Source organism: Dendrobates tinctorius, unplaced genomic scaffold (genome assembly GCF_039654945.1).
Source record: "Dendrobates tinctorius isolate UK_male_01 unplaced genomic scaffold, ASM3965494v1 ptg000005l, whole genome shotgun sequence".
Taxonomy (NCBI): Eukaryota; Metazoa; Chordata; class Amphibia; order Anura; family Dendrobatidae; genus Dendrobates; species Dendrobates tinctorius.
In genome coordinates, this window is record NW_027361673.1 from 26,523,981 (window position 1) to 26,549,620 (window position 25,640).

General features: G+C 44.6%; 1 protein-coding gene across 2 annotated transcripts in view; it reads right to left on the reverse strand.

The window, feature by feature from the left end:
- The window catches only part of TOPAZ1 (testis and ovary specific TOPAZ 1), a 314,453-nt gene that overhangs the window by 200,556 nt on the left and 88,257 nt on the right, over positions 1-25,640 (reverse strand). For both annotated transcript variants that reach the window (XM_073568908.1, XM_073568899.1), the window contains exons 7-8: positions 17,104-17,183; positions 14,709-14,831 (exon numbers count right to left, since the gene is read on the reverse strand). In XM_073568908.1, the coding sequence (XP_073425009.1) occupies positions 14,709-14,831; positions 17,104-17,183 (203 nt within the window). The remainder of the gene's footprint in view (positions 1-14,708; positions 14,832-17,103; positions 17,184-25,640) is intronic.

The following is a 25,640-nucleotide window of genomic DNA, read 5'->3' on the forward strand; positions in this document are numbered from 1 at the left end:
TGGCATAGGCTCAAGACCTCCGCTTCTAAAGCTGCTTGTTCGAGGGGTGAAGATCTTAAAGGAGTGGATTTAAAGGTATCCCGCGGGACCTGGGTAAACTCCAATCTAAGCCCGGTGGATATTACATTGCGCACCCAGTCACTATTTGTAATCTGTGACCATGCCGGAAGGAAGGATGATAGTCTACCACCCACGGGAATTGCTAGTCACTGATTCTGTCTCTTTTGATCTCTAGACGAGCGTCTAAACATGTAGCCCGTACCTCTTCTCCTTCTATCTTCCCATCTGGGATGGTCTCTAGTAGGCGAAGAATTGCGCCTTCTCCCCTGACCGAATCTCCTTCTACCAAATGGGCGTCGGTAGGATGTAGGCCAGAGATTTGGGAATTTTTTCTTGTCGTCCCCAGCCTTCTCAAGCAGTTCGTCCAGGACTGCGCCGAACAAATATTCCCCCTCACACGGAATAGTACAAAGCTTCGCCCTGGTCTGAATGTCTCCCTGCCAGCACTTTAGCCACAGGGCTCTACGAGCCGCATTAGAGAGACCTGCTGCTCTGGCTGCCATTCTTACTGCATCCGCCGAGGCATCTGCTAGGAAGGCTGCTCCCTCTTGGATTGTTGGTAGGGCCCCAAGAATTGTTTGTCTTGACGTACCCTGTTTTAATTGTGACTCCAACTGGTCCAACCAGACCATCATGGACCTGGCTGTGCATGTTGACGCCACTGCTGGTCTTAAGGAACCGGCTGCCATCTCCCAAGTATTCTTAAGGAAGGTGTCTGCCTTCCTGTCTAGGGGATCTTTAAGGGATCCCATGTCCTCAAAGGGCAGCGAGGATCTTTTCGATGCCTTTGCAATTGCCGCATCTAATTTGGGGGCCTTGTGCCAAGTATTTACTGCCGGATCGTCGAAGGGATATCTGCGTTTGAGGGCTGGTGGTAGCGACCCTCTTTTATCCGGTTTTTTCCACTCTCTGTGGATTAGATCCTGGATCTTCTGATTTAACGGGAAGACTCTACGCTTCCTCTGCTCCAGCCCCCTGAACATGACATCCTGCATGGATAATTGGGGCTTAGGCTCCTCTACTTCCATTGTCCCTCTGACTGCTTTGACCAGCTTGTCTACCCGGTCAAGAGGCAGACAAAACCGCCCAGAGTCCTCTTCTCCTGAGGAGGACGAGGGAGATGAAGCCTGGGAGTCTCTACTTCTCCTCCATTCTGCCGAGGAATCGGACTCCACCAGGACCCCGCCCTTTATAGTTTCCGGCTGGGACAGTGACTTTAGGGTTTCCTTCATTTCTGCCCTAACAATGTCTCTCAAACTCGCTGCTACCGCGGGCGACTCTTCCGCCACTGTCTGCTGAATACAGGGGGGGGGCACAATTTTTGGGGGCATGAGTCCGGTAATGTGCATGCACAGAGTGCGCATTCCCTGTGTTTAGTTTTACTTGAAGCCTTTTTCCCCTAGAATAAAGCACAGAAGGGGGGGCCCCGTCACTGAGTGAACTTTCACGAAGATCACTTACCAGTGCCACAATCAAGTACCGGAGGATGAGGGGGATTCTTCTCAGACGATGCTCCTGTCTGCTTAGAGGAGCTTTTATGGCTGGACTGGTCACTTCGTCCCGCACGTTCGCTGTCACGTGACTCTTTCTTTTTCTGCTTGACCCGCCGAAGGTCATCCAGGGGCGGCAGAGATGTTTGTCGCTGCTGCCGTCGTTGCTGCTGCTGCCGCTCCTGCTCGCTCTCCATTACTGCTCGCAATAATGTGGCCAAGGCAAGGCACCCTGCCAGGGTCCTGCCTATATACCCCTCCTCCGGACAGCAGTATGCGTGCCCCGCCCCTCCCCCCTAATAGGGCTCCCTTCCCCAGCTGGCGCCGCACCCGGCCGGAGAGCCGACCCTCATCGGCGTTTGCGATGGGCGCCGCCATCTTGTTTTCCTCGCGCCTGCGCAGTGGCGCCGCCGACCCGGAAGCACCTCCTCCGGCCGCCCCCTGACGTCACCGCGACCCCGCCTGACCGGAAGTCACGCGGGACGCCCGGGAGCTTCGGGATACCGCATTAGCGCCGCCGGATCCGGGGCCCCCCGGGGGGAACATACTCACCGGCGGCGGCCTTTATCCTGGAGTCGGACATCCTCCGGACGCCGCTCCCTGCTGACTACGCCACCGCCGTGCTACCCATCCTGGGCCACCGTGGCGTCTTCCAGGGATCCGCACCAGGCCGAGGTAGGAGACCCCCCCCGCTACCTGTATCGGCCGGCCGGCCTGGGATCCTGGTCTTCTGTAGGATCCCGTCCCTTGAGGAACAGGAAACCAACTGATGCGTGGGAGAGGTGCCGCCCTTTTGTATCTGTAGGTTTCCTGTTCCTAAAGGGCGGATCCCCTCTCTCGTGGTGCTGTCATGGGAGTCCGAATAAATAAAGATTTCAGGAGAACGAATGGATATTAGAACTGCAGCATATTAGAACTACAGCACAGCAGCATATTCATAAGAAGTCAAAGAGGTAAGTCTATATATTTTTACCCTGCATTTAAGTGGAACTCTGCACCACAGTATGCCTTCCTTTATTAACAAAACTAACTACATCAGCTAGCTCATTATAGTGAGAAATCACTGAGAACTACAACTACGTCACCCAGTACTAAAACCACGCTTTCTGATACATGTTCTTATCCCTCTTGTCCAATTGTGGAAGTGGACCCTAGTGCAAATACGCATATTTACATTAAACTTTTAACCTCTCTAACATCCTAACAAAATAATTTGTTTGAAAAATGATGCAGATGTAAAGTGGACATATGGGAAATGTTATTTATTAATTATTTTGAACAGCATGACTAAGGATATAAATATTAAAAGTTTGAAAATTGTTATTTTTTTTTCCAAAATTTTCACCAAAATTACAATATTTTCACAAATAAATGCAAGTCGTACAGAACAAATTTTTACCACGATCATGAAGTACAATATGTCACGAAAAAACAGTTTCAGAATCAATGGGATCCGTTGAAGCATTTCAGAGTTACGGTATATCCTCAAAGTGACAGTGGTCACAGTTGTAAAATTTAAACTGGTCATTAAGGTCAAAATTACAGTAGTTAAATCACATAGAGGTTAACCAAGCTCAAAAATCATTTCACCTAAGGGATGAGAGTGTTGCTAGTTCATCAGGTCACTGGAAACATGTTTAGACAGATTAATAATTGGGAAATGAGCATTCCTAGAACTCTTGTTCCTGATTACTGACCAATGTAAATGCAACCTTAACAGTAAGGGTATGTGCAAATGGTGCGGATTCTGCTGTGGAATTTTCCGCGCAGATTTTCCTAATTCTGCAGGTAAAATGACCTGTGTTTTACCTGCGGATTTAGTGCAGATTTACTGCGGATTTTCTGCAGTTTTTGTGCGGATTTCCCCTGCAGTTATACACCTGCGGATTTCTATAATGGAGCAGGTGTAAAACTGCTGTGGATCTGCACAAAAGAAGTGACATGCTGCAGTTTTAAATCCGCAGCAATTCTGCGCTGAAAAATCTGCAGCATGTGCACTGCATTTTTTGTTTTACATAGCCTTAAATGGTACTGTACATCACTTGCAGTTCTGCCGCAGATCCGCAGGGCCAAATCTGCAGCAGAATCCGCACCGTGTGCTCATACCCTTAGTATTTCTCAAAGGTGAGAAGCTGGACCAACTCAAAAGACCTGCACTACAACCATACAGGTTAAAATATAACCGCACTTTATTATGCTTTACTTATACAGCACTATCATATTCCACAAGGCTATACATAATCATTGCTGTCCCCAATGGGGTTCACAATCTAACTTTCCTATCAGTATGTCTTAGGAGTGAGGAAACCGGAGTACAGGAGGAAACCCACACAAACATGGGGAGAACATACAGACTCCTTACAGATGTTGTCCTTGGGGGGATTTGGACACAGAACCCCAGCGCTGCAAAGCAGCATTGCTAACCACTGAGCTACTGTGCTGCCCTGATACTCTGCTACACTTAAAGGCAACTTAATGATAATCCGGGATGTGTGTACATGAGGAATAATACCATTTCTAGCCAATATATTTTTTATCTAGTTTTTTTCCTCAGTAATAGGAAACCTTCAGTTTCTCCTTCCAGGGTCATTCCTGTTGACAGCCTGATCCACCAGTTCCAGAACCGGCGACAGAGCGGACTGGAAAAGAAGCCTCTGCTCTGTAGATGTGACGTCAGCAGAGGCTTCTGAATCCCCAGGAGTGGTCACAGACCGCTCTGTGCCGGGGAAAACCAGCGCCATGCACAACATGCAGGTGAGTAGCAACTACCTGCTTGTTAGTGCTCAGGTAATCCTCTTTAAGGGTATGTGCACACGTTGCGGATTCTACTGCGGATCCGCTCGGATTTGGCCCTGCGGGTCCGCAGCAGAATCTCCTGCATTGTACAGTAGCCTGTTATCCTATGTAAATTGAAAAACGCTGTGCACATGCTGCGGAAAAATCCACGCGGAAACGCTGCGGGTTCATTTCCGCAGCAAGTCAATACTTTGTGCGGATCTGCAGCGTTTCTGCACCCATTGACTTGCATTGATCCGCAGCAAAACCGCAGGTCTAAAGAAGATCTGCGGTCTTGCTGCGGATGAAACACTGCAGATCGGGAGGGGAGGGAAGAGTGTGCGCGGAGACTGTGTGCGTGTATGGGCCTGTGTGTGTGTGGGGGTCTGCGGGGCTGTCCGTGGGTCATCGGTCTTGTCTGGCAGGTGTGCGGGGGGAAAGAGGCAGTGGGTCATCGGTCTGTCCGGCGGGTGTGCGTGGGACATCAGTCTGTCTGGCGGGTGTGCGGGAGGGGGGTTGGGGGTCTGCGGTGCTGCTTGTGTGCGTGTCTATGTGTATGCAGGCATCGCCCAATGGGACTACAAGTCCCATCGGACGATGCCTGCTACCCTGACAGTGAGTGACACATTAGTCAATGATGGGACAGTAGTAGTCCCATCATCCAGCTAATGTGTTGAATGTTAAAAAAAACCCCAACAAAAACATACACAACATACATATGACATACAACACAACATAGAGTACATACTTACCAATCTCCTAATTTCCCGATGCCCACGATCACCTGTAAAAAAAAATTAAAATAATAATACAACCTATACTTACCTTTCCGCCGTAGTCCAATTAATGAGGGTCCCACGCAGATCTCCCGTGGAGAGCAGCCGCATCAGCTGATGCGACGGCTCTCCAGGGGCTCCCGCAATGAAATGACAGGTGGAGGAATAGATGTGTTTCCCTCCGCCGCCGTTAAAGAGGTTCCGTAACTCTAACCCCTAATTCTCACGCAGCAGTGCTGTAAAGTGAGACTCTGAACTCAGGTAACATCAGTGACGAACTTGCAGCAGGCATTGTCTCCTGTCAGTTCATCACTGGGAGGTCCTATAGAGCAGTGACATCACCTGATGTCTGTCTATCTCTCTCTCTCATATCCTATCTATCCCATAGCTATCCATCTAACTATCCCATATCTATCTTATATCCATCTATCGCTCTCATATCCATCTATCGCTCTCATATCCATCTATCGCTCTCATATCCATCTATCGCTCTCATATCCATCTATCGCTCTCATATCCATCTATCGCTCTCATATCTCGCCCTCATCTCTCGCTCTCATATCTATCTATCGCATAACTATCCATCCCATAACTATCCATCCCATAACTATCCATCCCATATCTATCCATCCCATATGTATGTATCTATCCCATATCGATCCATCCCATATCTATCCATCCCATATCTATCCATTCCATATGTATGTATCTATCCCATATCTATCCATCCCATATCTATCCATCCCATATCTATCCATCCCATATCTATCCATCCCATATCTATCCATCCCATATGTATGTATCTATCCCATATCTATCCATCCCATATCTATCCATCCCATATGTATGTATCTATCCCATATCTATCCATCCCATATCTATCCATCCCATATGTATGTATCTATCCCATATGTATCCATCCCATATGTATCCATCCCATATGTATGTATCTATCCCATATCTATCCATCCCATATCTATCCATCCATCAGAAATGAAAGCAGCACGCCACTGAGTCTTCAATTTGAGTGATGTTTATTAGCCCATCCGGCTATGTGCCCATACAGTGCGACGTTTCGGTCCAAGAGGGGTATGGACCTTTCTTAAGCAGTACAATGTGTCAAATGCACACAAATTACACAGGTATTTTGTAACAATGTACCGTAATTTAAAATATACAAAACATGATCTCCAAGATCGTAATACACAGTCATAAAGTGCCTACTAAGTGCAAAGTGCAATAGTGCAAATCACAATGGAGTGATGTTCCTATATACATAAATATCATTAATAGTTCATTATTAATCAGCGGCAGCTGAAACACCATATGCAAATGAGCATGACTCACCCCAGTAACACTGTAAAAAAACGCCAAACACCAGCGTTCACAGCGATGCAGTGCGCAGGGCCGGAAGTTTCACAAGTAGTGTCTGGTTTACCAACGCTCATGCGCAATAACTCATCATGTAAGTCGGCGCCATTTTGAAAGAGGGAAAGCTTAAGCCGACATGCGCGGTACAAACATCATAATTACAGAAACATATGCGCTTAAATAAAAAAATAATAATGACGTTCAACCCTTTAATGGAGTTCCAAAAGAAAGTGAATGACACGCCATATAAAAATTGCCTATAGCAAAAGGGGAACAGGGTCGGTATGGGGATAAGTCTTTAGGAGACAGGAACACCTCCCATTAGCTGGGATAGGTATGGATGGATAGATATGGGATGGATAGATGTATAGATATAGATAGATGGATAGATAGATATCAGAGAGATAAATCAGCACAGTTATATAATTAGAAAAAAGAGACAAGATCTGCCAGTATCTAAACATTTTTTAGATCTTAAACATATGGAAAAAGATTTGACGTTTAGAATCATAGATCATATCCCCCTTTGAGGAGAGGAGGTGATAGAGTGAAACTTTTAAAAATTAGAGAATTACAATGGATAAAGTTGAACACGTTAAAACCTTTTGGTTTAAATGTTGATTATAAATTGCATACTCTGATATTGATGCTACTATATTTTTTCCTTGTCTTCTATGTCTGAAATTTTTAGCTTATTGAAAACATGACTCCCCCATGTATTTTTTCATTATATTTAAGCATTAATTTTTATGTAATAAATGATTTAATGCGCAATTTTTATTCTTGTCATTTCTATTTTATACACTATCTATTGTGGATTCTTTTTGTGAATGTGCCAGTGTTGGGACTTGAACCTATGGTACTGTGCGGGATTGTCCAAATGCAGGACGGTTGGAGTGTTGTGCCTTAACTAGGTTCACCACTCTCCCTACTACTTGGTTATGGGTTACCTATTCCAGCTAATGGGAGGTGTTCCTGTCTCCTAAGGACTTATCCCCATACCGAGCCTGTTCCTATTTTGCTATAGGCAATTTTTATATGGCTTGTCATTCACTTTTCCTTTTGGAACTCCATTAAAGGGTTGAACGTCATTATTTTTTCATTTAAGCGCACATGTTTCTGTAATTATGTTGTTTTGTGCCGTGCATGTCGGCTTAAGCTTTCCCTCCTTCAAAGTGGCGCCGACTTACATGATGCGCTATTGCACATGAGCGGTGGTAAACCAGACACTGCTTGTGAAACTTCCGGCCCTGCGCACTGCATCGCTGTGAACGCTGGTGTTCGGCGTTTTTTTTTTTTACAGTGTTACTGGGGTGAGTCATGCTCATTTGTATATGGTGTTTTCAGCTGCCGCTGATTAATAATTATTAACTATTAAATGATATATAGGAACATCACTCTATTGTGAGTTGCACTACTGCACTTTGCACTTAGTAGGCACTTTATGACTGTGTATTATGATCTTGGAGATCAAGTTTTGAATATTTTAAATTACGTAATTGTCACAAAATACCTATATAATTTGTGTGCATTTGACACATTGTACTGCTTGAGAAAGGTCTGTACCCCTCTTTGACCGAAACGTCGCACTGTATGGGCACATAGCCGGATGGGCTAATAAACATCACTCAAATTGAAGACTCCATGGCGTGCTGCTTTCATTTCTGATGGATAGTTTTGAGGTTTGGTATATGCCTGGAAGCGTGTACCCGCTTTTTTCATCCTTTTTTATGTTGAATCAATTTTATTGAAAGAAGTTGAAAAGATTTTAACATATAACAAACAAGACATAAGGTACAAGATACAGTATTATACACGGTTATACACCAAGCCATACCGGATTCGCCAACATTTTGCCCATAACCTGTGAGGGTGTATTACGAATATCAAAGAGAGAGAGGATTTTCATCCTTTTTTGTGCTGCTTTTTCATTTTTTCATTGTATCTATCCCATATCTATCTGTTGTGAGCTCATCTGCTCACAACAGTCTGAGGATCTCCCTCTTCTGGTGAAGGAAGGTAGTGAGGCTGATTTGGATGAAAGAAAACAAACACCTGATCAGGTGGATTGTGACTGGGTAACGGGAACTTCAGACTGGATATAAGGCAGCCGACGCCCTTCTGAGTCGCTGGTGATTTCTCTGCTGGATTCTTGGAGACCAGTCTGATTCCTGCTTCCCAAAGATAAGTTTTTGCTCTGCTATTGAACTTCTTAGTTTTGGTTTTGTTTACCTTGTTTTTTGAGTTCAGCCATCCCCGGCCGGGGGTGTGCTGGATTCTTTTTCCTTGATCAGTGTTATCTTTTGCTCTACTTTCAGAATATTCTGAGTGCTGATATAGGGTTTGAAGTCTAGTGACTTCAGGGTCCTTTTTGCTTATCAGTTGTGTTGGTAATATTTTTAGCAGGGTTTTCTCGGATTGCAAACAGCAGCTTTTCTGTCCTGTCCTTTTTAGTTAGCTTGAGCCCCATCGTTTGCTCAACCTATCTTTCTGTGTTAGTGTTTTCATCTTGCTTCATCGTCATTATATGTTGGGGGCTGCCTATTGCTTTGGGGTCTGCTCTGGGGCAGTCAGTTTTTCCCTTTTCTCTCTTTAGGCTTATTTAGATCTCCGGCTGTGACGAGGTGTCTAGGATCACCGTAGGAACACTCCATGGCTACTGCTAGTTGTGTGATAGGATTAGGGGTCTGCAATCCGTTAGTTTCCAACCTCTCTGATTTTCTGGGCTGAGCTTGTGTTTTGTTTTTTCCTCCTCGGTGACTCAATCATAACATCTATCTATCCCATATCTATCTACAGTGGCATGCCAAAGTTTAGGCACCCCTGGTCAAAATTACTGTTATTGTGAACAGTTAAGCAAGTTGAAGATAAAATGATCTCTAAAAGGCCTAAAGTTAAACATGACGCATTTGTTTTGTATTTTAGGCTAAAAAGTAATACACATTGTCATTTTTTCACATTTTAAAAATTACAAAAAGAAAAATGGTCCGATGCTAAAGTTTGGGCACCTTTGGAGATTTATGTGCTCAGATAACTTTGACCAAGGTTTCAGACCTTAATTAGCCTGTAAGGGATATGGCTTGTTCACCCTCAATGTTAGGAAAGGCCAGCTGATGCATATTCCACAGGTTTAGAATCACATAGCCTCCTCTAACCTTGTGCGAAAAAACAGCCACCAAGGGTTCTTTTAAGCAGCTGCCTAGCACTCTGAAAATGAAAATGGTGGAGGCCCACTAAGCAGGAGAAGGCTATAAGATAGCAAAGCGTTTTCAAGTTGTCCTTTACTCAGTTCAATATGTAATTCAGAAATAGCAGTTTACAGGAACAGTGGAGGTCAATATAAGGTCTGGAAGGCCAAGCAAAATTTCAGAGAGAGCTGCTTGTAGGATTGCTAGAAAGGCATATCACAACCCCCACTTGACTGCAAAAGACCTTCAGAAAGATTTAGCAGATTCTGGAGTTGTGGTAATTGTTCTACTGTTCAGAGACACCTTTTCAAATATGGCCTTCGTGGAAGAGTCATCAGAAGAAAACCTCTCCTGCACCCTCACCATAAAATTCAGCATCAGAGGTATGCAAAAGAACATCTAAACAAGCCCAATGCATTTTAGAAACAAGTCCTGTGAATCATTGAAGTTAAAATAAAACTCTTTGGTCGCAATGATCAAAGGTATGTGCAGAGAAAAAAATTGCATAGAATTTCAGGAAAAGAACATCTCTCCAACCATTAAGCATGGGGATGGATCAATCATGCTTTGGAGTTGTGTTGCAGACAATGGCACAGGGAACATTTCACAGGTAGAGGGAAGAATGGAGTCAATGAAATTTCAACAAATTCTTGATGCAAACATAACACCATGTGTAAAAAAAGCTGAATTTGTAAACAGGATGGCTTCTACAAATGGATAAATGATCACACACATCAAAATCCACAATAGACTACCTCAAAAGGCGATAGCTAGAGGTTTTTCAATGGCCCTCACAGTCCCCCGATTCGATCATCATTGAAAATCTGTGGCTAGTCCTCAAAACAGCAGTGCATGCAAGACGACCCAGGAATCTCACAGAAATGGAAGAATTTTCCAAGGAAGAATGGATGAAAATCCATCAAACAAGAATTGAAAGACTCTTGGCTGGCTACTAAAAGCGTTTACAAGCTGTGATATTTTTAAAAGGGAGTGCTACTAGGTACTAACTATGCAGGGTGCCCAAACTTTTGCATTGGCCTATTTTCCTTATTGTAATTTTTAAAATGTAAAAAATGACAATATATAATTTTTTTGGCCTAAAATACAAAGAAAATGTGTCATCTTTAACCCTTTTAGAGATCATTCCATCTTCAACTTGCTTAACTGGTCACAATAACAGTAATTTTGACCAGGGGTGCCCAAACTTTTACATGCCACTGTATCTATCCGTCCCATATCTAGCCATCTCTCTCATATCTAGCCATCTCTCTCATATCTAGCCATCGCATATCTATCTGTCACATATCTGTCACATATCTATCTGTCGCATATTATTTATTTATTTATATAGCACCATTGATTCCATGGTGCTGTACATGAGAAGGGGGTTACATACAAATTACAGATATCACTTACAGTAAACTAACAATGACAGACTGATACAGAGTGGAGAGAGGACCCTGCCCTTTCGGGCTTACATGCTACAGGATTGTGGGAATGGAGACAGTAGGTTGCAGCAGTTCCGGTGTTGGTTGAGGTGATATCACCGGTAGTGGTGAGAGAGAAGGAGGTAGCGGGGTCATTGCAGGCTGTAGGCTTTCTTGAAGAGGTGGGTTTTCAGGTTCCGTCTGAAGGATCCAAATGTGGTTGATAGTTGGACTTGTTGGGGCAAAGAATTCCAGAGAATAGGGGCTATTCGGGAGAAGTCTTGGAGGCGGTTGAGTGAGGAGCGAATAAGTGTGGAGGAGAGAAGGAGGTCTTGGGAGGACCGGAGATTACGTGAGGGAAGGTATCGGGAGATTAGTTCAGAGACATATGGGGGAGACAGGTTATAGATGGCCTTGTAGGTCAGAATTAGTAATTTGAACTGGATACGCTGAGGGAATGGGAGCCAGTGAAGAGATTTGCAGAGAGGAGAAGCGGAGGAGTAGCGAGGAGAGAGATGAATTAGTCGGGCGGCAGAGTTAAGGATGGACTGGAGAGGTGCGAGGGTGTTAGCAGGGAGACCACAGAAAAGGATGTTGCAGTAGTCGAGGCGGGAGATGATGAGGGCATGCACAAGCATTTTAGTAGATTGAGGGTTGAGGAAAGGATGGATTCTGGAAATATTTTTGAGCTGGAGGTGACAGGAGTTAGAAAGAGCTTGGATGTGCGGTTTGAAGGACAGGGCAGAGTCAAAGGTTACTCCGAGGCAGCGGACTTCTGGTACTGGGGAAAGTGTGATGTCATTAATTGTTATAGCTAGGTCGGGTAAAGAAGATCTGTGAGATGTAGGAAAGAGGAGTTCAGATTTGTCTATATTGAGTTTGAGGAAGCGAGAGGAGAAGAAGGAGGATATGGCTGATAGACACTCTGGGATTCTGGACAGCAGAGAGGTGACGTCTGGGCCAGAGAGGTAGATCTGAGTGTCATCAGCATAAAGGTGGTAGTGGAATACGTGGGACTTTAGGAGTTGCCCCGGACCAAGTGTATAGATTGAGAAGAGTAGGGGTCCTAAAACAGAGGCAATGAAAAAAACTTTGTCCAGCTCCACGATGCGATCGATCTACGCGTTTCGAGTGGCTAGGCACTCTTGATCATGATTAAGAGTGCCTAGCCACTCGAAACGCGTAGATCGATCGCATGCCTTGTAACTCATGCTGGCTTTTAAACCTCATTTCTACTGAGTGAATAAAGAATATTTTTCACTACTTCGTGGAGCTGGACAAAGTTTTTTTCATTGCCTTGGATTGTGCGCTTTGACTCAGCGGTCTCGTGCTCCGATGTTGGAATGCTATGTCTGGTGAGCTGGATCTGTATCCTGATTTAGTCCTAAAACAGAGCCTTGGGGGACTCCAACAGAGAGAGGGTGGGATGAGGAGGTGGTGTGGGAGTGGGAGACGCTGAATGTGCGGTTGGAAAGGTATGAGGAGATCCAGGATAGGGCAAGGCCTTTGATGCCGATGGAGGAGAGGATCTGTAGTAGGAGGCAGTGGTCAACTGTGTCAAATGCAGCAGTATAGAGTATTGTCCATTTGATTTGGTTGTAAGTAGGTCGTTAGTAATTTTGGTCAGGGCTGTCTCAGTGGAGTGATGGGGGCGGAAACCAGATTGTAGATTGTCAAAGAGCAAGTTAGATGATAGGTGGGAGGAAAGTTCAGCTTGGACATGCTGTTCCAGGAGTTTGGAAGCGAATGGAAGCAATGATATTGGGCGATAGCTGGACATAGCGGTTGGGTCGAGGGTTGGCTTAAGGATAGGCGTGATTGTGGCATGCTTGAAAGCAGAAGGGAAGGTACCGGACGTTAGTGATAGGTTGAAGAGGTGGGTTAGGGATGGGATAAGTGTAGTGGTGAGGTTGGGGAGGAGGTGGGATGGAATGGGGTCAAGTGCACAGGTTGTGAGGTGCGATTTGGAGAAGAGGAGATTAAGCTCCCCTTCAGTGATGTTGGAGAGTGAGGTTATGGGGTTTGGGCATTGGGTCTGGTATACAAAGGGGTTGTGGTGGTTGAGTGATGAAGACTTGTCTTGTTTGGTCAATCTTGTTTTTGAAGTGTGTGGCAAAGTCCTCGGCAGAGATGAGGGAGGTTGGAGGAGGCAGTGGTGTGCGGAGGAGGGAGTTAAAAGTTTTGAATAACTGTTTTGGGTTGTAAGATAGGGAAGATACGAGGGTTGTGAAGTAGGCCTGTTTAGCAGAGGTGAGGGCAGATTTGAAATTGAGTGTTGCCTGTTTGAATGTGGTGAAGTCATCTTGCGAATTTGTTTTCTTCCAGCGCCGCTCTGCAATCCTGGACACTTGCCGGAGCTTTTTAGTGGTGTTATTGTGCCAGGGTTGTCTGTTGATACGTCGCATTCTGCCATAAACGAGAGGGGCAACCGTGTCAATAGCTGATGCGAGAGTGGCATTGTAAAAAGCAGTGGCACTGTGTGTCATGGAGTGAGGATATGGATGCCAGTGGTAGAATAGAGTCAGAGAGCACGTGGGTGTCTAGGTGTGCAAGGTTTCTACAGGGGTGTGCATGTTGCTGGACATGGGTGCCAGGTGAGGAGGACAGGGATGAGAAAGTGAGTAGATGATGGTCAGACAGAGGGAGAGGGCATATCTATCTGTCGCATATCTATCCATCTGTCGCATATCTATCGCATATCTATCTATCCATCTATCCCATATCTATCCATCTATCCCATATCTATCCATCTATCCCATATCTGTCGCATATCTATCTGTCGCATATCTATCCATCTCTCTCCCATAGCTGTCCCATATCTAGCTGTCCCATATCTACTGTATCTATCCATGTATCCCATATCTATCTCTCTCATATCTACCCATCTCTCTCATATCTATCCATCCCATATCTATCCATCCCATATCTATATACAGTATCTATTATCATCATTTGTCTGTCTGTGTGTGTAATGGAGTGTGGGTTGGACAAATGTTAATTTTTTATTTTTTTTTGCTAAATAACATCTTTATTTAGCTTACAAAAACGCATACAAATCCGCAGGCAAAACCACACTGAAAAAAACGCATGAAATCCGCGGCAGAAACACACCTGCGTTTTCTGCCAAGAGATCCGGATTTTGTGCGGAAAAATCCACAGTAGAATCCGCAACGTGTGCACATACCCTAAATCACATAACTTTTTAATCACAAATCAAATAAATATAAATCAGGGGTGGGGAACCTCAGGCCCTCGATGACCTTTTATCTGACGCCCAGGCAGATTCACGGGGACAGCAGTACTTGGGCTGACAGCTGTATTTTGATGGCCGCCGGCGCATTTATTTCTTCTTGCTCTGTGAGCATGCGGTGTTCACTACTGAATGCTGTGTTGAGTGCAATGAAAGATTACGTCCTGACACCAGTGCCAGTACTTTGTGGGCGGAGTTAGCACACAATTTGTACAGCCCCCGAATGATGGTACAAATATCCAAGATGTCCCTTGGCAGAAAAAAAAAAAAAGAATCCCCACCACTGATCTAAATAAGGGAAAGCAAGATCACCTGATAGGAAAATTATGGCACAACACAAAAACAGCGTTAGCTAAAAATAAAGCACTTGCCTTCTCCTCATATTTCCTAGGTACATGCAAGAATGGACATTTCCTGGATTGATTACAGCCAGGAATTGTGTTAAAAAAAAAGAAACAGTATCCACTGGGAAGAATGGTTTGCTGTATTCGAGGCTAGAGAAAAAAACAAGTGATGAAGATCAAAGCAAATAATGCACATTACTGTATAAAGATTAGATACAGTGTTGACAATTTTTTTATATTTTTATTACCATATATATTGTTTCAGCCTTCCCAATGACAAGGCCAAACTAAAAATATACCGTATTTTCCGGCGTATAACAAGACCCCCCAACTTTTCCAGTGATGAAAATAGAAAATCCTCTTAAAAGTCGGGGGGGTCTTCTTATACGCTGTGTGTCATTTTATAAGCCGGGTGCGGAGCAATCTACATATAGTGGGGGAGTGGTCCCGATGACGAAGGGAGGGGGCTTCTCACAAGGAAGAAGTAACTGGAGTTATCATCCCCTTTTTACCTCATTGGTGGCAGCGGTGCTATCTGTGGCTCTGTGCTGGGGGTCGGCAGCGGCTCCTCTTGTGTAGCATGGGGGCTCTGTGCTGGGGGTCAGCGGCGGCTCCTCTTTGTGCAGCTGGGGGACGGCGGCAGCTCTATGTCCTGCGTCAGGGCTCCGCCGGCATATGCCCAAAGCCCGGAGGCCCCCGGCAGCTCCATTACTGCGATGCGGTGGCCTTCGGGAAAATGGCCGCTGGAGCCCGCGCAAGCTCAGATTAAGATCTCGTCCCGAGATCTCGGGAGATGAGATCTGAATCTGAGCTCGCGCGGGCTCCAGCGGCCATTTTCCTGGAGGCCACCGCATCGCAGCAATGGAGCTGCCGGGGGCCTCCGGGCTTTGTTCATATGCCGGCGGAGCCCAGACGCAGGACATAGAGCTTCCGCCGTCCCCCAGCTGGTCTGCAGAGACTGGTCTGCACCCGGCACATAAGACGACCCCCGGCACATAAGACGACCCCCGACTTTTAGGCTGAGTTCACACGTGGCGTTTTTTTCGCGTTTCCGCAGCGGTTTTAACTGCGCGATTTTGCCACGAAAATGCAAAAAAAATAAGCATCCCATGCATTTCTATGGGATTCCGCAATGCTGTGCTAATGCTGCGGTTTTTACCGCGGCGGAATCGCTTCGTGGTAAAAAACGCAGCATGCTCATTCATTTCGCGGAATCGCGGCGATCCCGCACCCATAGGAATGCATTTTTCTCCTTACTTTCCGCATGTGGCTGTGCACACCATGCGAAAAGTAAGCAGAACAATTACGGATGGTACCCACGGTCCGGAGGAGAGGAGACTGTCCTCCGGGCTTTGGGTACCATATCCCTGTAAAAAATAGAATTTAAAATAAAAAATATTGTTATTCTCCTCACCTTCCGACGTCCCACGCAGCCTTCCCACCTCTCTCCACGCTCCCGTTCCCAGTAAACCTTTGCGAAAATGCCCGCGATGACGTCCGTTCTCGTGGGATCGTGAAGTCTCGCGGTTATTTGCGCAACATCATCGCGAATTACCGCGAGACGTTGCGATCCCGCGAGAACAGACGTCATCGCGGGCATTTTCGCAAAGGATTACTGGGAACGGGAGCGTGGAGAGAGGCGGGAAGGCTGCGCGGGACGTCAGAAGGTAAGAATAACACCATTTTTTATTTTTTTTACATTTTATCTTTTACTACTGATGCTGCATAGGCGGCCTCAATAGTAAAAAGTTGGTCACACTTGTCAAACACTATGTTTGACGAGTGTGACCAACCTGTCAAATCAGTTCTCCAAGCGATGCTACAGATCGCTAGGAAAACGCTAGCATTTTGCAAGCTAATTATGCTTGAAAAATGCTAATTTTTCCGTGGGAAAATCGCGGGAATTTAAAATGCGATTTTCCCGCGGAATGGAATTCCGGAACTCTTGCGGTAATTTCCGCGAGAGTTCCGCTACGTGTGAACCCAGCCTTAAGAAGATTTTCAGGTGTTAAAAAGTCGTCTTATACACAGGAAAATACGGTAGGTCAGATTACTTTATCTTAAGTGTGCAATCTGAAAGTGAGGCTAAACTTAAAGGGGTTGCCCCACGAACAAAGTAAATTTTAATCAATAGATCTTGGAATAATAAGTTCCACAATGCAAAGACGCTGTGGTATGATCTGACCATGTTCCTGCACGGTCAGACACAGTACAAAGCAGGGGCATATTTATAAGATTAGCTCAGCACAGGGACATTTTATTTTTTAACACATCCAATTGTGGATACTATTATTTCAAGATCTATTCATTTAAACACACGCTGCGTGTAGGACAACCCCTTTAATTTTGTCCCAAAATGTCTACATTTCCATAAGCTGTGCAGGTAAACTTTAATGGGAACAGTCACACATAGAGGACTTACAACTTTTTGTTTCCATTTCTCCGTGATGTGTGAAGTTGCTGTTTCTGTTGGAAATCTGTCGTTCATATGGAAGTGGAAATCTAAAAAGCCAATCACAATATTAAAAAAAAAATAATAATTGCATGAAGATAATTTCACATGGGTGTAATAATGAAATTTTATTATGAGGATCCACAGCCAGGATATTTTACAAGCAATAGATTATTACCTAGATAGATTGATGCAGTGTCAGTAATACCAATGGGCAGTCTTCTAGGGAAAAAAATAAACTACAAGCCATACCAATAACATACAGAGCTCTATGGCAAACACTATCAATAAACAGGTAATTTCCTCCTGAAAAAAAACTAACTATTTTTGGACTATAAGACGCACCATATCATAAGACACACACAAGGTTTAGAACGCAGAAAATAGGAAAACAAATATTTTTCCTATTGATTAAAACTTGAAGTGAAGGAGTCATTATCACTAATTTTATGTGCTAGGGTAGAATAGGAAGGTAATAAATCTATTGTTAGTGTCTCCCTGGAGTGTGTACCATGCACACCTAGCTCTACTATATATATGCACATAGATACAGAATCACAGGCAAAGTTCTGGAGGGGAGGTGTGTCACTGAGGTTTGTTAGCTTAAGTGATATGAACTTAGGAAAATGCTCCAGCACAGAGAGGTTAATCAGTGAAGTGCTGAGATGTGTTAATCAGCCATGTTAAGGGTACCGTCATGCTTAGCGATGCACCAGTGATCCTGACAACGATATGACCCGGTCAGGATCGCTGGTGCATCGCTAAGTTGTCGCTAGTGAGCTGCCAAACAGGCAGATCTCACCAGCGACATAGCAGTGGTCGGCGGTTGTCACTTACCTGTCAGACGCGGCGATGAAGACGTCCTCCTGCCCACGTATCATCAGTCGGCGGCAGCAGGAAGCCCAGCAGGAAGTCGTCGACGAGAAACGGCCTAGGACGTTCTCGCATGATCAGCGATAACCAGCAGGGGAGCCGGTCGGAGGTAAGTATCACACAGAGCGATATCGCTAGCAATATCGCTGCTGCGTCACAAAATCGGAGACGCTTAAGCGATATCACTAGCGATCACGCTTAGTGTGACGGGCCCTTAAGGGTTAGGTTTAATGAACATCAGAAGAAGGTGTGGGAGGCTGTCTGCTCACCATATCAACACCTCAGGGTGCAGTCCAGAAAGTAAAAACACAGCCTTCTGGCTCACTCAGCGTGAGGTGTGCTTGGAGAGGAAAGCTCCAAAACTGTATTTTCGTGATAAGGAAAGCTGAACCTTTAAGTTTGTTCCTGAGCAGGCTGATTTCGCAGCAATGCGGACTATGCCATATGTTATGTTTTGTTTTACCATAGGCTAGAAAATCCGTATTTTGCCATCTCTGCACTGGTGTATGTAATAAACCAGTGAAATATTTAAAGAGACAGCATTCCCGAGTCTACCTCTATGTGCAGCCCAGTGAGCGGATCTACAAAAGCATACAGTTGTGGCCAAAAGTATTGACACCCCTGCAATTCTGTCAGATAATACTCTTCCTGAAAATGATTGCAAACACATTCTTTGGTATTATCTTCATTTAATTTGTCTTAAATGAAAAAACAAAAAAAGAATTGTCCTAAAGCCAAATTGGATATAATTCCACACCAAACATAAAAGAGAGCGTGGACAAAAGTATTAGCACTGTTCGAAAAATCTTGTGATGCTTCTCTAATTTGTGTAATTAACAGCACCTGTAACTTACCTGTGTCACCTAACAGGTGTTAGCAATAACTAAATCACACTTGCAGCCAGTTGACATGGATTAAAGCTAACTCAACCTCTGTCCTGTGTCCTTGTGTGTACCACATTGAGCATGGAGAAAAGAAAGAAGACCAAAGAACTGTCTGAGGACTTGAGAAACCAAATTGTGAGGAAGCATGAGCAATCTCAAGGCTACAAGTTCATCTCCAAAGACCTGAATGTTCCTGTGTCTACCGTGCGCAGTGTCATCAAGAAGTTTAAAGCCCATGGCACTGTGGCTAACCTCCCTAGATGTGGACAGAAAAGAAAAATTGACAAGAGATTTCAACGCAAGATTGTGCGGATGTTGGATAAGGAACCTCGACTAACATCCAAACAAGTTCAAGCTGCCCTGCAGTCCGAGGGTACAACAGTGTCAAGCCGTACTATCCGTCGGCGTCTGAATGAAAAGGGACTGTATGGTAGGAGACGCAGGAAGACCCCACTTCTTACCCCGAGACATAAAGCCAGGCTGGAGTTTGCCAAAACGTACCTGAAAAAGCCTAAAACGTTTTGGAAGAATGTTCTCTGGTCAGATGAGACAAAAGTAGAGCTTTTTGGGCAACGGCATCAACATAGAGTTTACAGGAGAAAAAAAAAAAAAAAAGAGGCATTCAAAGAAAAGAACACGGTCCCTACAGTCAAACATGGCAGAGGTTCCCTGATGTTTTGGGGTTGCTTTGCTGCCTCTGGCACTGGGCTGCTTTACCGTGTGCATGGCATTATGAAGTCTGAAGACTACCAACAAATTTTGCAGCATAATGTAGGGCCCAGTGTGAGAAAGCTGGGTCTCCCTCAGAGGTCATGGGTCTTCCAGCAGGACAATGACCCAAAACACACTTCAAAAAGCACTAGAAAATGGTTTGAGAGAAAGCACTGGAGACTTCTAAGGTGGCTAGCAATGAGTCCAGACCTGAATCCCATAGAACTCCTGTGGAGAGATCTAAAAATGGCAGTTTGGAGAAGGCACCCTTCAAATATCAGGGACCTGGAGCAGTTTGCCAAAGAAGAATGGTCTAAAATTCCAGCATAGCATTGTAAGAAACTCATTGATGGCTACCGGAAGCTGTTGGTCGCAGTTATTTTGGCTAAAGGTTGTGCAACCAAGTATTAGGCTGAGGGTGCCAATACTTTTGTCTGGCCCATTTTTGGAGTTTTGTGTGAAATGATCAATGTTTTGCTTTTTGCTTCATTCTCTTTTGTGCTTTTCCATTTAAGACAAATTAAATGAAGATAATAATACCAAAGAATTTGTGTTTGCAATCATTTTCAGGGAGAAACTGAGTATTATCTGACAGAATGGCAGGGGTGTCAATACTTTTGGCCACAACTGTATACATTCACAGACAGAACTGCTGCATGCTCATATAGACACAGACATCTCTGCTATAGATGCTAAACAATCAGCTCTGATGCACACGCATATATAGACACACACAGCTTTGTTACATATGCATATATAGACACACACAGCTCTTTCGGTCAAAATTGTTGGTCCCCCTCGTTTAACCCCTTCATGACCAAGCCATTTTTTGCAATTCTGACCAGTGTCCCTTTATGAGGTAATAACTCTGGAACGATTCAAGGCATCCTAGCGATTCTGAGACTGTTTTTTCGTGACATATTGGGCTTCATGTTAGTGGTAAATTTAGGTCGATAATTTTTGCATTAATTTGTGAAAAAATCAGAAATTTGGCGAAAATTTCGCAATTTTCAAATTTTGAATTGTTATTCTGTTAAAGGGAATCGGTCACCCCTTTTGTGAGATATCATATAATGATATCATTCAATTGTGTATCACATAAGGATTCTCTTAGTACTTTTGCTTCCCCCTGAACCCGCACCTTTCATGCATAAATACCTTTTTTTTATCGGTTCAGATGTATGTAAACTGCCGCTGTCCGGTCCGCTGGGCGGGGCTTATTCAGCTTATTCAACTGCTCCCCCCCTCCCTGTCTTGCTCTACACAAGAAGAAATGCGGAGCAAGACAGGGAGGGGGGGGAGCAGGTGAATAAGCCCCGCCCATCGGAACGGACCATGGCAGTTTACAAACATCTGAACCAATATAAAAAAGGTATTTATGCATGAAAGGTGCGGGGTCAGGGGGAAGCAAAAGTACTAAGAGGATCCTTATGTGACACACAAGTGAATGATATCATTATATATTATCTCAAAAAAGGGGTGACAGATTCCCTTTAAACCAGAGTTATGTGACACAAACTAGTTACTAAATAACATTTCCCACATGTCTAATTTACATCAGCACAATTTTGGAAACAAAATTTTTTTTTGTTAGGAAGTTATAAGGGTTAAAAGTTGACCAGCAATTTCTCATTTTTACAACAAAATTTACAAAACCATTTTTTTTTTAGGGACCACCTCACATTTGAAGTAACTTTGAGGGGACTATATGGCAGAAAATACCCAAAAGTGACACCATTCTAAAAACTGCACCCCTCAAGCTACTCAAAACTACATTCAAGAAGATCATTAACCCTTCAGGTGCTTCACAGGAACTAAAGCAACGTGGAAGGAAAAAATGGACATTTTAATTTTTCCAACAAAAATTTTCTTTTAGCATCAATTTTTTCATTTTCACATGGGAAACAAGATAAAATGGATCCTAAAATTTGTTGTGCAGTCTCTTCTGAGTACACCAATACCTCGTATGTGGTCATAAACCACTGTTTGGGCGCACGGCAGGGCTCAGAAGGGAAGGAGCGCCATTTGACTTTTTGAATGGAAAATATGCTGGAATATTTAGCGGTTGCCATGTCGCGTTTGAAGAGTCCCTGTGTGCCTTAACATTGGAGCTCCCCCACAAATGACCCCATTTTGGAAACTAGACTCCACCAAGGAACTTCTCTAGATGCATAGTGATCACTTTGAAACCCTAGGTGCTTCACAAATTGATCTGTAATAAATAAAAGTACTTTTTTTTCACAAAAATTTTCTTTTAGCCTCAGTTTTTTCATTTTCACATGGGCAACAGGATAAAATGGATCCTAAAATTTGTTGGGCAATTTCTCCTGAGTACACCAATACCTCATATGTGGTCATAAACCACTGTTTGGGAGCACAGCAGGGTCCGGAAGGGAAGGAGCGCTATTTGACTTTTTGAATGGAAAATTAGCTCCAATCGTTATCGGACACCATGTCGCGTTTGGAGAGCCCCTGTGTGCCTAAACAGTGAAAACCCCCACAACTGACCCCATTTTGGAAACTAGACCCCTTATGGAACTTATCTAGATGTGTAGTGAGCACTTTGAACCCCCAAATGCTTCACAAAAGTTTATAACGCAGAGCAGTGAAAATAAAAAATAATTTTTTTTCCTCAAAAATGATTTTTTAGCACGCTATTTTTTATTTTCACAAGGCTAACAGGAGAAATTGGACAACAAAAGTTGTTGTCCAGTTTGTCCTGAGTACGCTGGTACCCCATATGTGGGGGGGGGACAACTGTTTGGGCGCATGGCAGGGCTCAGAAGGGAAGGAGCACCATTTGACTTTTTGAAATGAAAATTACCTCTAATCGTTAGCGGACACCATGTCATGTTTGGAGAGCCCCTGTGTGCCTAAACATTGGTGCTCCCCCACACATGACCCCATTTTGGAAACTAGACCCCCTAAGGAACTTATCTAGGTGCATAGTGAGCACTTTGAACCCCCTAGTGCTTCACAAAAGTTTATAACGCAGAGCCGTGAAAATAAAAAATATTTTTTTCCCTCAAAAAATTTTTTAGTGCGCAATTTTTTATTTTCACAAGGGTACCAGGAGAAATTGGACCAAAAATGTTGTTGTCCAGATTGTCCGGAGTACGCTGGTACCCCATATGTGGGGGGGACCACTGTTTGGGCACACGCTGGGGCTCGGAAGGGAAGTAGTGACATTTTGAAATGCTGACTTTGATGGAATGGTCTGCGGGCATCATGTTACATTTGCAGAGCCTCCGATGTACCTAAACTGTGGAAACCCCCCACAAGTGACCCCATTTTGGAAACTAGACCCCTCAAGGAACTTATCTAGATGTGTGGTGAGCACCCTGCACCCCCAAGTGCTTCACAGAAGTTTATAAAGCAGTGCCGTGAAAATAAAAAATCATTTTTTTTCCTAAAAAAAAAAATGATTTTTAGCCAGCAATTTAGGGTAACAGGAGAAATTGCACCCCAAAAGTTGTTGTCCAGTTTGTCCTGAGTACGCTGGTACCCCATATATGGGGGGAACCATTGTTTGGGCACACGTAAGGGCTTGGAATGGAAGTAGTGACGTTTTGAAATGCAGACTTTGATGGAAAGGTCTGCGGTCTTCGTTACGTTTGCAGAGCCCCTGATGTGCCTAAACAGTAGAAACCCCCACAAGTGACCCCATTTTGGAAACAAGACCTTCCAAGGAACTTATCTAGATGTCTGGTGAGCACTTTGAACCCCCAAGTGCTTCACAGAAGTTTATAACGCAGAGATGTGAAAATAGAAAAAATCATTTTTTTTCCACAAAAATAATTTTTTAGCCCCCAATTTTTTATTTTCCCAAGGATAACAGGACAAATTAGACCCCCAAAGTTATTGTGCAACTTTTTCTGAGTACGCTGATACCCCATATGTTGGGGTAAACCACAATTTGGGCACACGTCGGGGCTTGGAAGGGAGGGAGCACAGTTTGACTTTTTGAACGTAAAATTGGCTGGAACCAATGGTTGCACCATGTCGCGCTTGGAGACCCCCTGATGTGCCTAAACAGTGGAAAGCTCTCAATTTTAACTCCAACCCTAACTCCAACACATCTCTAACCACAGCCCTAACCCCAACACATCCCTAACCCTAATCCCAACCCTAACCATAACCCTAACACCAATACACCCCTAACCCTAATCTTAACCCTAATTCCAACCCTAACCCTATTTCCAACCCTAACCCTAATGGAAAAATAAAAATAATTTATTTTATTATTTGTTCCTGCCTATGGGGGTGATAAACGGGGGGTTTATTTACTTTTCATTCTATTTTGATCACTGTGAGAGTTCATCACAGTGATCAAAATGAATGAATGGAATCTGCAGCCGGCGGGCGAACTGCGCATGCGCCCGCCATTTTCCAAGATGGCGGCGCCCATGGAACAGGACATCGGAGGTACCGGGAGGGTGAGGGGGGGGGGGGGGGGTCGGAAGGTGGGGGGAGCGGAGAGAAGGGGGAGCAGATGATGATGGCGGCGGCACATTGCCGCCGTCAGTCGGTATCGGGGGCCGATCCGCCCCGTGAGTCGTGTGTGGGGGTGGAGGGGTCGGATCAGTCTCCAGCCATGTCTGATGCTACTGCAGCATCGGCCATGGCTGGATTGTAATATTTCATCAATTTTCATTGATGAAATATTACCATCGCTCTGATTGGCTGTTAAAAGTGAAACTGCCAATCAGAGCGATCGTAGCCACGTGGGGGTGAAGCCACGCCCCCTTGGTGAAGTACAAAACCCCCTGTACCTGCAGGTCGGGTGACCTTTCAGTGACACCGGTCACCCGACCCGCAGAGGGGGCTTTAAATTCATGACGCCACATAGGCGTCACAGGTCGGATTGGCACAGACTTTCATGACGCCTATGTGGTATCCCTGAAAATAATGTGACAAAAGTGACATGTTAAATCAAGGTGGTGTCCAATAATAAGCTGAAATTGGATCTAAAGCTGGTCATAAAATGAGAGTTGATTTGTCAGACAGCTCACTTTTACTCATAACTTCCCAAAAAAGCATGCAAATTCATTTCAGCATGTATATTTCAATTTAGAGAGATGTACAGACACCATTCCTCTGGAAAAGGCCTTATACACTATAATAGATATAGTTCCAGTCAAAAGTTTGGACACATTCATTCATACAATGTGCTTCCTGGAATATGAACATTGTAGATTTTAACTGAAGGCAGCAATAACACGCAGAACAAAGAGCAAAGAAATGCACGTGAAACAAACCAGAATGTGTGTTAAAACCTAGATTCCTCAAAGTACTCCCCTTGTAGCCTATCAGTTTTACACCCCCTTGGCATTCTCTCGATCATTTTCATGAGGTATCAGGTGGAATAATTTTGTGAAAAGCACTTGAATCCCATGCCTTCAGGTGGATTTTCACCATCAGGTGTGTTTTGAAGAGGCAGCTGTCACACATATCTATCCAGTGCTGAGCCCTATTCCACAACTGTTCTAATCGAAAATACGGCAAGAACCACTCAAGTAAAAGATAAAGTAAATGTCAGGATATCCAGAACTGACATCAAGCCAGTGTCTGGACCCTGAGAAACCCACGTTGCTGCAGGGGCTTACCGGGTTTCCTAGGGAGAGGAGCAGATCCCAGAGGATGTGTACTAACAGGACCTGAAGCACCTGACTGCTGGGGGTGTGGTCTAAGCTCCAGAAAGCTAGGAGCAGAAGAACTCCTAAAAGGGTGATTCCAGGACAAGGTTACCAAGGGGCATAGACAGACGTAAACCAGATAAGGCCGGGGTCAAAAGCACGAGATAGCACGACAATACCAGAGGTCTAGACAGAACAGAAAGTCAGAACTTAGCAAGAGATCAGTAAACCAGAATGGGCAACAGACGGTACAGAAACGGCAGGCAAGCGCACAACAGGGACAGACCGGGTCAGAAGCCAAGATATCAAACACAGAAGCATGCACACTGCACAAGGCACAAACGCACTGGGGTCACTTAAACTAAGCCAAGGGCAAAAGTATAGCTGACAGAGAACCTTGGTA